The sequence below is a fragment of the Tachypleus tridentatus genome, chromosome 4 (genome assembly GCF_004210375.1).
Source record: "Tachypleus tridentatus isolate NWPU-2018 chromosome 4, ASM421037v1, whole genome shotgun sequence".
In the NCBI taxonomy this organism is placed as follows: Eukaryota; Metazoa; Arthropoda; class Merostomata; order Xiphosura; family Limulidae; genus Tachypleus; species Tachypleus tridentatus.
Genome location: NC_134828.1, coordinates 102,986,467 through 103,002,399, shown reverse-complemented (window position 1 = coordinate 103,002,399; position 15,933 = coordinate 102,986,467). Strand labels below are relative to the sequence as shown.

At 32.9% G+C, this 15,933-nt stretch overlaps 1 protein-coding gene across 23 annotated transcripts in view; it reads left to right on the top strand.

Annotated features, from left to right (window-relative positions):
- LOC143249805 (tight junction protein ZO-3-like) overlaps window positions 1-15,933 on the top strand; it is a 233,735-nt gene that overhangs the window by 178,723 nt on the left and 39,079 nt on the right. For 20 of the 23 annotated variants that reach the window (XM_076500250.1, XM_076500261.1, XM_076500255.1 and 17 more), the window contains 6 exons: window positions 9,858-9,961; window positions 10,671-10,845; window positions 12,208-12,294; window positions 13,042-13,099; window positions 13,730-13,890; window positions 15,036-15,090. In XM_076500250.1, the coding sequence (XP_076356365.1) occupies window positions 9,858-9,961; window positions 10,671-10,845; window positions 12,208-12,294; window positions 13,042-13,099; window positions 13,730-13,890; window positions 15,036-15,090 (640 nt within the window). Of the gene's footprint in view, window positions 1-946; window positions 1,070-9,857; window positions 9,962-10,670; window positions 10,846-12,207; window positions 12,295-13,041; window positions 13,100-13,729; window positions 13,891-15,035; window positions 15,091-15,933 lie in introns of those variants that run through there. The other 3 variants (XM_076500271.1, XM_076500272.1, XM_076500270.1) reach the window with 2 other exon arrangements.

The following is a 15,933-nucleotide window of genomic DNA, read 5'->3' as shown; positions in this document are numbered from 1 at the left end:
TAGCTTCGTGCAAAATGAAACCTAATAGAACATCCACGCAAAAGAACACCTTATGAAGCAGACTTATTCTTGAAACGATATTCAAAAACTCCATTTTCATTATTTAAGATCAAGACCACCCAAACATTATCAATAAGTGAAAGAAGTGATTAATGATCGTAGACAAAATCACATTTTGACCATTTATTCATTATTGTTTCATAAGCATACAAAAATATAGGCTGAGTATTTTACCCTAAAACCTAGATAGTTATATTATACTCAGCTCTGCAAATGTTCATGAACTATTGAAAAGTTGATTATTTTTCATCGAAAGTTAATTTACGCAGTTATAAATACATAACAGATGTGGCATTGTTCTGAGTAGCTTTTTTTTTTTGTACTCGGCGCTTGTTAAACGCGTGTTTACACAAAACCTCAGGCACTTAGCTTAGTATATAAGTACTTTAATCTATTTGTTTTATTTGAAAAGGTTGCTTTTCTCATGATAAAATTGTATACGCGCTTAGTGGGGAGTTCTTTCTTGCTCTAGACACATACTTACCCATTGCTGGGCATTATAAACAAACAACAAACAAGATGTTTAAAAACTGGAAATTTAAAATTTACAATTAGGGATCGCAAAAAGTAAACAAACAAGGCTGGAGATCCACTGCTGACAGTTTGCTCAAGCTACAAATCCATATTATGATTCCATTATATAATTATTGCAAGAGATATCTACTGTAGTTTGGATCACACACATTTTGAAAAAAACAACAACTGAAAATGTTGTCGTGCTGCAAAACGTTCTGTTTTCTTCTCTTTACGTCGACTCAGCAGACAGCCCGATGTGGCTTTGTTATAAGAAAGCACCAATCTCTTTACGTCATCAAAACATCCGGTGTTTTCCCAGTGCGCGTGTTAGTTTCGTTGGAAACTACAACTCCTGCATTTTTTAGCACATTAATTGGAAACATCCACGTGAAAGTTTCCCGATTTTGCTGTTTCGTATCGTTACTTGAATCACTGTTGTTTATCGTTACTCGAGTGTGCTGTCTGTAGGTGGATACTCGCAACTGCATTATCAGTAAGTTTTCAACAGTGGATGATTACCATATTAGATTTCCCTCCTCAGATAACAGAGTAATTCTTTTTACTGTTTCTTATAAATAGCTGAAATCACGAGTGCATACCCAGTAACTACTACCTCTGGATATAGCACTTTTCATATAATTATTGCTATTTTAAACTATATTCTGTGTTAGGATGGCAGTTGTAAACGTTGTCGACAATTGGCGACTTACTTTAAGTGTGTCGTTGCTATCTGTTTTGCACGCAATATTTCTGTCGCCTTATTCTATGAAACACTTGTGCACAGTAGGCTGTTGAAGAGCGTACATAAGTGTCATGTAGGCCTAACAAGGCAAACATATTACTCCGTCTGTTTACATTGTATTAATCTATGTTATATAATCTTAGCAGGAACATTATTCCTTTCTGATGTGTTGATACACTCTTTGAGATAGTCCTTTCAGAACAACTTTATGTCTTGTTAATTGTATTTGCATACCACGACGTGTGTTTATTCTCTGTTTTTTGTTTGTTACTTATTTTGAATAAGTTCAATGTAGTAGTGGAGTGAAAAAAAAATCAAATGCGGCAGTAAACTGCTGAAAAAAACATACAACTTTCAACTGATCTGATGCACGTAAGTAGCTTAAAATTTATTATTCATAAATGTAAATAAACATTAAGAAACAAGATTGGTAAATATTTTTAATTTAAATTAGGGGAATAGGGATATTCAAAACAGTACAGAAACAACTTGAATCAAAATGCAAGGATTATATTTTCAAAGCCTACAACTAGGGACTCTAAAAAAATAAACAAACAAGGCTGGAAATATAGTGTTTATATTATTTAAACTTAAACTAAAATTTCTATCTTAGACTCCACTAAAATTGATAATTACCGTAGACATTGCAACTAAATTATAATTTTTCGTTAGTCAAATATGTTATAGCAAAAGTCCTTCACCCGATGACTCAGCAGTAGGTCTGCAGACTTATAACAACAAAAATTAGGTTTCAGTATCCGCAGTGGTCAGAACACAGGTAGCTTATTATGCAGTTTTGTGCTTGAAACAAGCTATTGCAGAAAGGGCGAAAGAAATGCAAAAAAAAGTGTAAAATGCACCATTATTTTCTAGTTACTTGAAACAGAGTGGTAAACCTTGTTTTATACTACGAGTTCATCAGTGTATGATTCCACAAAATACTGTCACTTTTTAACTGCCGTTTGACCTTTTTCTTTCAAAATTCCAAAGCTCATACCATCTTAATAATATTTATAATCTGATTCCATGGTTACGAGTTTCCCATCAGTCTTTCCTCCCCACGTCCAGGTATCGTTTCACAACATTTTCTTCATTTTTCAGATTAATGTCTTGCTGGGAAATGAATCCTTTCTCTGTTCCCTTGTTGCTAAGTAGTTATTTGTTAATATTCGATTCATCATAGTAAAAAGAGTGCAGATAGTCCATTGTGTTGCTCTCAGTTTAAAAACAAACATAAGAATCTATCCAACAGCTCTTCTTACCGAGGGTAGGTAATGAGTGCTATTAACCTGATTGTACTTGTTAGCAATCAGGGGCAATGATGTTTGATGTGTTTCTTTTGTGGTTAGAGGAGAATAGAATGGGACAGAGTTTGTTGAGGGACAGGAGGAAGGAAAGTGTTGGTGGTACCACAAGAGGTGTATAAGAAGAGCCAACTGTTATTAAATGCAAAAGAAACACCTGTTTTGTCTTTAAGAAGAATCTATTTACTCTTTTGGTTTATCAAAAAAGCCACAACCAACCCAGTCTCTCTCTTCACAGCTTTGGTCTCATCTATTTGATGATACTTTTTCAGCACTAGGAGCACTCCTCAGTCAAGATGCAATCTCTATACGTCCAACACCTTTGCACTTCATCTGTACAATAATTGCTAACATTGCTTTTCAAACATCTTTTATTGTACTATTGTGTGTCATATTACAGCAAAGTCATATCGAGCTATCTGCTTAGTCCACCGAGGGGAATCGAACTCCTGACTTAGGCGTTATAAATCCGAATACTGTTCTATCGGGAGACTTGTTTTAACTAACTTGGCTAGTTGTTTGCATGCGTTATATATTTCAATGAACGAAACTGGCGGAAATATTTCGATCAGTCATGAATTTTGAAAAACAAAAACAGAAACAACCTTCGTTTGAATTAGGCCTGGCATGGCCGAGCGCGTAAGGCGTGCGACTCGTAATCCGAGGGTCGCGGGTTCGCGCCCGCGTTGCGTTTAACATGCTCGCCCTCCCAGCCGTGGGAGTGTATAATGATACGGTCAATCCCACTATTCGTTGGTAAAAGAGTAGCCCAAGAGTTGGCGGTGGGCGGTGATGACTAGCTGCCTTCCCTCTAGTCTTACACTGCTAAATTAGGGACGGCTAGCACAGATAGCCCTCGAGTAGCTTTGTGCGAAATTCCAAAAACAAACAAACAAAAACAATCATTTGAATTATATACAAATCGTGTAGTTTAATGAAACAATATGTAATATATCTTGATTGTATTATTTGTACGAAATACTATTTTACAGTAATATTTGAAAACGTTGTTTAGAAAGAAGTTATCCGTGAGATAGAATATACATAATTAAAAAACATTTTGTTTCTGTATACATTATAAATATTGATTATTCAATTACTATCGGACACCAGCATTTCTGCTTGTTACGTACCAAGCAAAGGAAATGCGTACAATGAAAACAGAAGTTTTACAACGTACAAACCGAATCCAAAAATATATCTCTGTAACGCATTTAATGGAGAGATTCTACTCATTAAACTAACTTTAGTTGTCCGGTGAGACAGCGGTATGTCTGTGGACTTACAACGCATGGGATTTAATAGTGGTGGAAACAGCAAATAACACATGTAACTTTGCTCTCAAAATAATAATAAAACAAAGAAAAACAAAACTACAACTAAATTAGTGCAATAAAATGATGTTTTTATTTTTGTATCGGCTCGAATTATCCCGGTGGGACAATGATAAATTTAATAACTTACAACGGTAAAATCCTATGGGCATAGCAGATACTTCAATGTGATTTTGCTTTAAAAAACAAACAAAAATAATTTCAAATATTTTCTTTACATTTCGTTAATGTATGTCCAGAAGTTACAGAAGAATAGTACTATTGTTTGCTGGTACATGGTTTAGTTGTTTTCTTTTTTATCTTATTATTTAAAACATAAATGCTGAATTTTATAATATTATCACAAAATATGACATTTTGTGTGTAGATATAATTTTGAGATTAAATATTCAAACCTCTCTCAAACGGTTGAGTTCTGATTTGTAAAGAGGTATCATGGGTCTTAAGGACCCTTGTTACAAATCGGTTTTATCGTAAGAGTAAAATGTGTCTTATACATGTATCTGGTATAGTAGTTAGAGGTCGACACACTACCATTTTTAAGGTTGAACAAACTTTGTTTTTTGAAGTATAACTTCGTTTATTTGGCACACGTAATGTTTTCTAAAATATTCTGTTGGAGTTCTAAACAACAGTCACCTTTCGCCATGAAGTGACAAAATCTTGCTACTTGTAGTTAAACGGTACCTACTTGACCAAAGATATAATGAAACACATTACACCGTACTGGTTCTGTTAATATAATAACTTGCCTAAACTGTCATCAGTTCGATCAAATACTAACATTAAAAGAAACTAAAAATCAATATTACCAATACCTGATGATAGTAATATTTGATACAGGCAGAATTAATACAACTATAGCTGTAAATGCACGCCTTCCTCCACTGAGGTTAAATCAATTTGTTTGATTGTGAATTTCTCATAAAGCTACCCGAGTGCTATTAGGGCTAGCAATCTCTACTTTTGAAGTAATAAACTAGAGGGAGAGAAAGCAGCTAGTCAACATCACTCACTGCTATTTCTTTATCAACGAATAGTACAAATGACTGTGTCACTATAATGCCCATACAGCTGAAGAAGGGGGGAACATGTTCTCTGATGAGATTGGAACGCAGGACCAGCACATTGCGAGTTGAGTGCCCTGACCACTAGGCCTAGTCTGACAGCGATTTTATTCACAACTGAGGAGGAGAAATTGATATTTATTTTAGGAATCGAAGTTTGTTCCTACTCCGCTTCCTTTCAATCCCAGTTACCAATATCTGGCGCTAATTCCCCTTATAAACGATCTTTTTGTGTAATGTAAAAGTTACAAGCACTTAGAGTGTTTAACTTTGGCTGAGCATAAAATAAGTGCAACGTGATATCTAGAGTAGCAAGTGTGATGAAAGATCACAGTACAACTAAAAGTACTTTAATACACCTCTCTCTTTAGAAACTAACGTTAAGCGTTTTAAAAGTAAGATTTTAAAGTGTTTCTGATCGTAGTCGCATAATTAATAACTTGTTTCCTAAAAAAAATCAAAACAATTGAAAAAAATTCGAGCATTTTCCATAGTGAAATATATACCACTCAAAATCTGCCAAGGCCCTTTCTTAAAAATAAATATAGTAAATAATAGATGCCTAGTGCGTAATTCATAGTTGCATACTTTATTTCTTTTACGTGTTCTCAGAGACACAATATCCTAAGCTTTTCCCAGCCTGTCTTTACACAGAGGAACATTACTTGGAGGTGCCCCTCAAAATGGAACGTCTTAGACACATGTGGAGTTCTTTGGGTTTTTTCAATTATTTATATAAACAATAAAATAGCTAACGAAATAAATCTTACCAATAGCAGGCTTGTGTAGCATAGATACTGAATTCTTCTGGTGAATCTCTGGATATCGATTTGTGGCAGGCGGTTCCATTCCTCCAAAAGGGCATCTTCGTGGAGAGTCACAAACTAGTCAAAGAAGACTAAAACGGTATATCTGTAGGGAGTTTATATATATATATATTAGGTTGTATTAATTCTGAATTCAGAACCGTATAGGTTTGTTCCATAGATTCTCTGCGACTTCCAAGTGTGCAAAATAATACTGGCCCGCGCACTACAGTAACAACGTAACGTTGAGACACTCCTTTTTGTAACATACCGAAGATACATAGCAATGCCTTCATATTTCATTTTCTGATACGTACGTGACAGTAATTATCCAAACCATGAACGTTAGAATCGGAAAACTAAATATGTTAAAAATTAAATCACTTGAGTGTTCGATTTCGCAAAAATCCCTTTATTGAATGAATCTGTAATTCTCACCATTAAGAAACCTAAACCATTATTTGAAGAAAAAATGTTTGTGACTCTATATCTGGCAATTTTCTGGATGGATTATCACCAAATGTAGTGTGTACCTTTAGGCTCACCCCTGACGAGGGGTTATGTGTGAGGGGAAAGAGGAGATCGGTGTTTGGACATACCTCGTTATTTCACCTTCCGGCATATCAATGTCATTTCATTGTGTTGAACGAGAATGTCATGTAGTAAGAGATAATAACAAGTGGACAAATAATGCTAAGTGTCCATATATAAGTGCAAAGACATAAGATACAAGGTTTTAATTTATAGAAAATGATTTCACCAGGCAACTGGATTATAAATAAAGGTCAAAGTTGGTCAGTTTTATGGACAGTGAATAAACTGAGCCAAATATAGCTGATTTTGTTTGTTTGTTTTTAAATTTTGTGCAAAGTTACAGGAGGGCTGTCTGCACTCGCCGTCCCTAATTTAGTAGTGTAAGACTATAGTGAAGGCAGCTAGTCATCACCACACATTATAATGCCCCTACGGCTGAAAGGGCGAGCATGTTTTGTGCGACGGGTTTCGAACCCACGACACTCAGATTACGAGTGGATCACCTTAACCACCTGGCCATGCCGGGCAAATACAGCTGGTCCTGCTAGAGCTATTATCGCTTGCTTTGATAATTTTTGTAGTATCTGAACACCAACCCAAAACTAAAAAGGAAAGAAACTATTTTGAAACTTATGAAACTGTCAAAGCAAACCAGTTTTCACAAAACCTCAACAATATCTCCAACAGCATCAACCATATTTGGCTTGATGGCACCATAGACATGACTAGCCTTGACCTTTATCTAGAACCCTATCACTTGGTGACATAATTTCCTTTATATTAAACCCTTGTGTCTTTGTACTTGTATGTAAACACTGCATTACTTAGCTACAGGTTATACTTGAAAAAGTCAGGTTAATGTTCTCCCCCCAAAAATAAGTGACTTAACTATTCTTATGAACCTTTGTTTGCCAATAACATGTTTTCTTATTCAAATAGTGAGAAATAAATAACCAGAAATAAAAATGATTCACTTATCACTTGAAACTACTACATCCCTTGTCTATCATATTTTATATCAGAAAATAATCAATAACGAATATTTATTAGCATTAAGAAACAGTGATCGTAGCAAATTTTAATAGCATATACTTAGAATTGTACCTAAAATATTCAAGATAAATTTATACATAAATTAAAAGGAATACAAGCTTTTCCTATGTGGTGTTTATGTCCAAAGATGGCTTTAATTTTTTTATTGTTAAAATTTCCACTTTATCAACGTCATGTATGTTTTCCGCAATGTGTCTGTGAAGGATGTACAAATTGTAATGGATTATTTGCCGTGCAAAAATCGTTGAAAATTGTGATATACCATTGTGCAAATTAATTGAAACAAATAGTCATTTTACAATATTTTCAGCATGGCGGCCGGTGTAGGCTCGCTGGACCCTCTGATTTCCTTTAATAGTCATTTTTTCACATGGACGGCGTAATTAGCTGTTTTGAAGTACGGTTGATCTATTTTTGAGATATATGACGAAATTTTGAGGAATATTACGTCATTCGAAATTGCGTTAGAAGGGCAAGGAGACCAGTCAAAAAACAACTTCTTACCAACTTAATGAAGAAAAAATGGTATCAATGGGGTCTGAAATACAAGAACTGGACGCAAGAATAATGGAGGAAGATGTTATTCAGTGACGAGACTCATTTTTTCGTACAGGGTCAAAGAAGTCTGCATGTTTGCAGATCTCTAGGTGAGAAACTTTGAGAATCTCACATCAATCAGTTCGTAAAACATCCCTTGAAGAAGATGTTTTGGGGCTTTTTCAGCTTCTATGGCGTCGGAGGATTATATATCGTAGAAGGTATGATGCGAAAACCACAGTACATCGAAGTTTTGCAGAGAAGAGTCGTTCCAGAATTGAAAAAGAGATTTCCAGATGGATCTGGTATTTTTCAGCAAGTTCTAGCTTCGTGCCACACATCGAAACTTGTGAAGAATTTTATGACTACAACGCGAATAAAGGTGCTGGACTGGCCTGGAAACTCTCCAGACTTAAATCCTATTGAAAATTTTTGGGCGATTTGTAAAGAAAGATTTCGGGGAAAAGACTGTAATACGAAAGATACGCTAATTGAGGTGTGGTACCGCGATCCAAATATTAGTGAAGATTGCAGTCAACTCATGATCTCGATGCCAAAGCAGATTAATGATCTTCTGAAAAATAAAGGCAGTCATATCATGTATTAATTTGTGAGTAATTTTTGGATTCTCAGAAATAAAACGCAAAAAAATTGAAAATATCGTAATTTTCAGTCTTGTTTCAATTAATTTGCACAAGGATGTAGACTATTTGTTGTCTGAATATTGTTTAAATTATGTTAAACCATGTAAATATTATTCAGTTGTGAATAGAAACTATCTGTCTTGTGTAACTATTATTCAAATTTTAGATTGAGTGCTAGGTAATCATTGTAATAAATGTTGTGGAACTCTTTCTGTATAAATATTGCTTAAAAGATAATGTGTTAATCGCCGTGTAGTAACTCGTAAAATTATGAATATTAGTTGTGTTGTATAAATTAAATTATACTTGTTTTATTTTTAAGTGCCGACTGTATGCAAAATCTGTTACAGGTTATAATTTATCTCGGTAGAGTCTCCAATTTCAATGTTACATATTACAACTTGAAACTGCCTGAAACCGAGTTAAATTTTTATTTTTACTCAGCAGTTACTTAAATGTCGAGACGTATCAGATTTACGATATTTGCCAACAAGATTAGTACGGTACATACAGTTTTCTTTCTTAATACGAATATACTTTAATACAAACAATAATACAATTTATTGTTATGGTTCTTACAAATAGTTCTTACATTTAATGATTTACATACAAAATTTTAAACAATATTGAGTCTTCCATCTTGTCTGGAACTGAATATTTTATCGACGGTTCATGATTAGTAAATTAGTTTCGAGTTGATATCAGTACAGCTCTTTCCACGAGTAACTAGCTAGCTCTCTATTCTTGGCTGGTCTCACGCCGTTTAGAAGCTGATTTTTTACGAATGGAGATATGTAATATCCTCGTAGAAATACTTACGTCCGAAATTAATTCACTAAAGTAAAAGGTTTATAATGTTTATAAAATGAATAAACTTTCCTGGTCAAATATCTGTAGTTTCACAAAAGATAAGCGTTAATCACTTTTATAGTTTCTGAGGTTTATGGTATACCATCAACAATATAACGACTCTTAATGTCGGTTTATAAACGTTAAGGCAAGGTTGTAGAAATTTCAGTTGGGAACAGTAAGCTTGTGCTTTCATGAAACATATATTGTTGATTCTTAGACTTGAGAATATTCTACAAATTTAGAGAATAGGCGGAGATTTTGTAATACACATTTAACAATATAAGTTACATGCATTTTTAAGTGTAAATTTAACTTACATAAACGTCGGTACTAAAATAAATACATAATAGTAAAATACATTAAATATTTCATTACCGTTAACAAATTGCATGTTTTACATTTTTGCAGATTTTGGAATTGTCCTGGGTTGTCGGATTTATGTGAAGGAAATCACCAATAAAACTGGTATAGAAAAGGATTGTAATCTACAAGAAGGTGATGTCATTATGAAGGTAAGTGTAAAACACTTTCGAAATAATTGATTTTGTCACAGTTCAAAATAATGTAAACTGCTGAGACAAGAAGGACACATAGATAACTGTGAAACTAGCTTAAAATTGCTTTACGCTTAGCTAAAAGTGCTAAGTTTGAAAACGAAATTAAATTACTTCTGTGGAATAAATGATAAAAGGTTTTCTAATAAGTAAAAATCATAAAGTGCTGGTCCATCACGGCCAGGTGGTTAAGGCACTCGACTCATTATATGAGGGTCGATGGTTCGAATCCTCGTCGCCCTAAACATGGTCGCCCTTTCAGTCGTGGGGGCGTTGTAATGTTACGATCAATCCCACTATTCATTGGTAAAAGAGTAGCCTAAGTATAATTATATCTAATTATACAAAATCGTGTAGTTAAGTTTAAAGGCAGTCTGTCACTTAATATTAAAAGGTTCAAATATATCTGAACTACGTTCGTGGTTATTAGTGAAAATATGAATGAGTGAGACTGCATGTTGCCCAGACAATATTAGTTTTGTCATATAATACAGTGACTTAACGAATTTATAAGGAATTTCAATAGTACGTTGGATAAAATCACCTATAAATCAAATACTGGAAAGATCCAAAACAGTCTTACTGTAATAATTTTGAAATTTTAATTAAATTTGTCATTGAAACGATCGTTTTTTCTTATATATGTGTTTTACATATTTTTTCATAGATCAATAACTCTGGAACAGATAATATGAGTATCAAAGAAGCCCGAAAGCTAATTGAAAATACCAAGGAAAAACTTCATCTACTAGTGAGGCGGGAACAGTGCTCATCAGAAGTTGAAGAAAACCAGAGGTGGTCACGTGTTCATTCATTTGAACCTGGTAGTAACCCAAATAAAGGTTAGCAAGCATTATTTTACACTACGCTCGTTTTAATCGTTTTCTAACTTATGATTCCATTACTTCTAACCTAATTTTACAATTTTTTAACTTTCTTTATAAGCAGAAATGTCTGCAAATTATTAAATATCAGCGTAATAAACTTTTTATTTTGCTGCACTGGTGAAACAGATTTTTTTTCTCATTAATTATATAAGATAAGTAGGAAACTTTAGAGTAATCCTGATATACAAAGTTACTGCTGAATCATTCATTTACCCATTGTGAAACGTTTTCACATTTTAGAGAGAAATAATGCATATCGGAAGTGACGATAGAATTGTGTAATTGACGTGGAAAGGGAATATTGATCGTGTTTACATATTTAATTGCTTTGTAACGTTGATCTTTTGTTGGGCGGGTTCTTTTAAGTTATTTGGCGAGAATAATTCGACATCCACTCAACGATAACACTTCTACAATCTGCCTACACTAAGCTGTCGTTAGTTCTATCAGAACAACTGATTTAACTCTTCACTGGTTCTAATACTTTTTTTTTTCAATATTCGAATAAATTACTAGATTTTTGTATCGTGTTTGAAACATTCTAGGAATACTTTTATAAACTTTCTTTTATCCTTTAGCTAACATCTAAATTAAGACATTGAAAATATAGCTTTTATCATTAACGTCCGTGAAGTGATTACAAGGTTGACAGAATTGTAAGTTTCATTAGAGACTGGAATAAAGTGTTCCAAACAAGACTCAGTTCTCACACTTCGAAGAGTTTCTGGATCAGGAAGTATAATCCTCTTTCTGCTATTCACCGAGAAAACTATTTCTTATTAGAATTATCTAAATTTCTAATACCATGAATTTGTAAAGAATATAATAATTTCATGGATTTTAGTGTTAAAAGATCTATTAAAGAACCGAACAAAAAATATGAAGCGGTGGTAGCGTTATGTGACGTCTGTTACGAAGCAAAAAAATTACACAAAGCCCAATACTGAGCCCAACACGAGTATCGAAATTATGCGTCGTTAGTCCTCAGATGAGTCACTAAGGGACATAGCAATTTATGAATCAACATATAAATTTTTATTATAACTGAAATATATCTTTACAATGCAGACATAAGTTATATGTATTTAAGCATACTTTAGCCGCCTTAGCGAACGTACGAACCTTGAAATAATCTCGCATGTTAACTTGTAATTGTCATCATACCGTATTTGTCGATAATTAACTAAAAGGTGAAATAATATTAGAAACCTTTGCTGCTGATTAAAATTTCGTTCATTAACACTGTTGCAATTATTTTTTTTGTGTGAATTATTTTAAAAAGAAATATGGATATTATACCCCTTAATATTTTACCAGAAATGACGCCTTCGAATCTCAATGATGTTACCGGAAATAGGCCTCAGTGCAGTAACCAAAATCTCTATGTTCAGCCACCCACTAGAGGTCAGTATTTGTTATAAGTGCATTTTGCTAATACTTTTTATTTAATTACTTAAAATATGTTTTAAATAATATATTTTCTAGAGTATATATATCAGTTGTCCATGTTTTCTGTGATCTACTCTGTGTAATGTAAAATAGATTAAGAATTACTTATTTTAATTTATTAGTAGATATTTTTTTTGGACTGTGAAATCCATCTTCACTAATAATTCTTTACAGTTAAGGACAACACGTCAATCTAATTTAAATAACGTGGAATTGTTCTGCTGTTAGTAAATCTTCACCGTTTCTTTCTTTGCAAAGCCTTTTATAGTATTATGAATCCAAATATTTCTGAGAAATCATTTCCCTTTGAGCGTTCCTAAATATTAAGATGTTTTTGAATTGAAAATATAATGCAAATCGTTCAAAATTCTGTCTAAATACGGCTTAGTTAGAATTTAAAATATAAAATATTACCATACGTCAAAAAAAAAAACGTTGATAATGTTTTTAAAATGTTGTATATATATTAGGAGGCTGAAAAGATACATTCTTTGAAAAAGTTTTTTCATCACAAAGTAAATACATGGCTTGCCAAAGCAAATCTTTGTTTGTTAGAAAAAAAAATCAGAGCAAACAAAATATTTTGAGGATTTATGTTAAGGACAGTAGAAGAGACATTAAAATAACAATATTAAGAATAGAACAAGTATATTTGTTTAATAAACCACCAAAGTTTGATCATTTATATTTTTCTAATGATAGGTGATTTTCGTCCTCCTCCTCCTCCTGACCGTGCTGATGGAAAGAACAACCTAACCAGGTAATCTTATGTTTCACAATACTTCTTTATTAACAAAGTAATTTGAGCCTTGCATACACTTTAGCTTTTGGTAACGGTCATGTTTATATATTGTTATAGTTTTGTGGTGCACAGTCTTCAGGCCAATAAGTTAGGGCTCGCTAACTGAATGCTCAGAGAATATTACTCTATAGTGTGTCTGTGAGCTTTGACTGAGGTCATTATAAATAAGGAGTTGAAATACAGTAGGTTCACAACAACAATCTTTATTCAATAAGACAATCAAAGGAAAAAACAAAACAAATGAAAGCTACAGTAAAATGTGAAATAAAACAAGCTCAGTTTCAGTAACTGAAATAAACTGAAACAGTTGCCAAAAAATTAAAAAAAATATAAATAATGGAATAATTTATGAGTGAAACTGAATGACAGCCTAATGAGTTTCCAAAGGTCTGTAGGACCAAGGTTAGGGAAACTTGTTTAACAGGAGATAACCTAGTTTTAAATGCTAAAATTACCATAACATCAAGAAACCCAGAGAAAGTGCATATTACACTCCTATATGACACATTTCTGACATGAAATTGAAAGTGTGCCTAATTGTAGTTGCTACTTCTACTAACTCTCTTGTTTTTGTACTGTTTTACTCAGGTCTCAGGGTGGACGTGATCGTGGACCCCTAATGGACATATCCCTTAGTCAGCTTGACCAACCAGCTACTCCTTTACTTACAGGACATGGTCATTCCAGAGGTCCGATTTTAGGTGATGAAGATGAGCCACCTCCTAGACCACCACCACTACGTGGAGAAGGTGAGTATCCAAGAATGAGAAAGATATTGTGACAGTCCATGGTCGGAACTAGAATACCAGCATTGGTTCTCTTGTTGTTGGACATGTTCTTTCCATTTCAGCACAGTTTTTTATTAGTAGGAAATCAGCCTAATATTATTTGTTTCTTTCAGATGTAGGCAACTGTTGGCAGATAATGAACCATTAAATTTCCTATCACCTATTATTAAAATCTTACATTATATACTCATAATAACATATTATTTTTGAAACATAAACTGCTAGTACAAATCAAAGTGATGTCATTACTCTACAAATGAAAATTACAGATACTCTGCTTCTAAAAAACGTGGTTTCGTAATGTATAGAAATAGGAAATTATTATAAATCATTGTATTCACTGCTCAGTATATAAATGCCATTTATACATTTGTGCTATGTGTTGTATATAATATTTAACTGAAAGGTTCCCAGTAATCCACAAGTCTTGTTATTGTGTTGAGCTGGCAAAAGCTAATTTTTTCATTCTTATGAAGCCATAAATTGTTACAGTATGCATATAGTCTTATTGGTTGTTATTTGTTGTTTTGTTTTTTCTTAGGTTTACACATTTCTTTCAGTAATATGAAAGTTCAGTTTCCCCTTTTTAAATTATCACATATTTTTGCATTTATTTGTTAAGAATTTAGTTTGTCACTTTCAGTATTTCAAATAAACAGAAACAACTGCCAAAAATCAACAACAAAAGAAATTGAGAAATTATCTGTGCAGGTTGTTTCAATGTATATTGCTATCTGTAAGCATGATGATTTGTATGTAAATCAATTCTAGGTTCTACTTATATAAATAATAAGAAAAAACTGTAAAATTTAGTCCTCACCAAAGAAGGTAAATAAAGTGGCAACATGTTTTTAGAATTAAAAGATAAAATTTATACCAAATCCAATTCATACAAGTGAAATAAAATCAAAAGGTAAGATAAAAGACTTAAAATTATAGAAATAAAGGAGGCCAGTAAAATGAAATGATCAACATGTATTTCTCTGTGTCTATCAAATGCATTAGATCTCTGATTACAATGTATTACAACATCTTTTGAGGATTAGCTCCTATCAGTGAAATGCTTCAGAATCAAACTGAATATTTTAATTTTGTTCATATTTCAGATAATGTTCCAAGACGAGATCATGATCCTCTCTCACCTCGAGGTAAAATACCAGTGTGAGTAAATTTGACAGATTTTCTTTGGCATCAGATATAATAAGCCATTTGTAGTTTGTAGTTACTGCTGCAGCAAGTATTTTTTTTATCTGTATTGTATCTGCCTCAGGTATAAAACCCAAAATTATGGCATTATGAGTTTTTCAGTTTAGTGCTGAGTCACTGGGAGACACTTGACATACAGAAAATTTGTTTATTATAAAGTCTTTTTTTTCTCACTTACTGTATTAGGTCGTTTAAAAATTGCTAATTATGTATTAACCCTACATTTCTGAAAACATAGTCCATTAACCCATTTTCTACAGACTTGGTATAATATGCACAAGTTTGTCTACATGTTTGCATATGCTAAGTATTTGCAATATAACTTTTGATACAGCAGGTGTATCTTCATAAAATTTGGTAGACTTTTAGTAAAGATTACAAGTATTATGTACACAAAAAATCAGATTTTTTAATGAAATATTTTTACTAAATATTTCTTTGGGAAAATAGTGTATTTTTTTCATTACTTGTCAGAGTGCAAATTGGTTTCATGTTATGATTAAAACTGTTTTTTCCCCCAAAATCTCAGGTATTATTTGCATAATGTCTAGGATCTTCTAAATACACTTCAAACATTTGTTTTCACTAAGACCTTATATTTTATGTTATTTTATATACTTTAACTATGTAGGGTCTGTCACTTGATCAACCTCATAACCATCATAAAAATATTAGGAAATAAATATAAATTAAGCTTCTTTCATGATAGAATAACTACATATTAGCACAAAAATACATATATTTAGTCGAAGTAGCTTAAATCTCATGATGCTATGTATTTACATATATATTTATTAT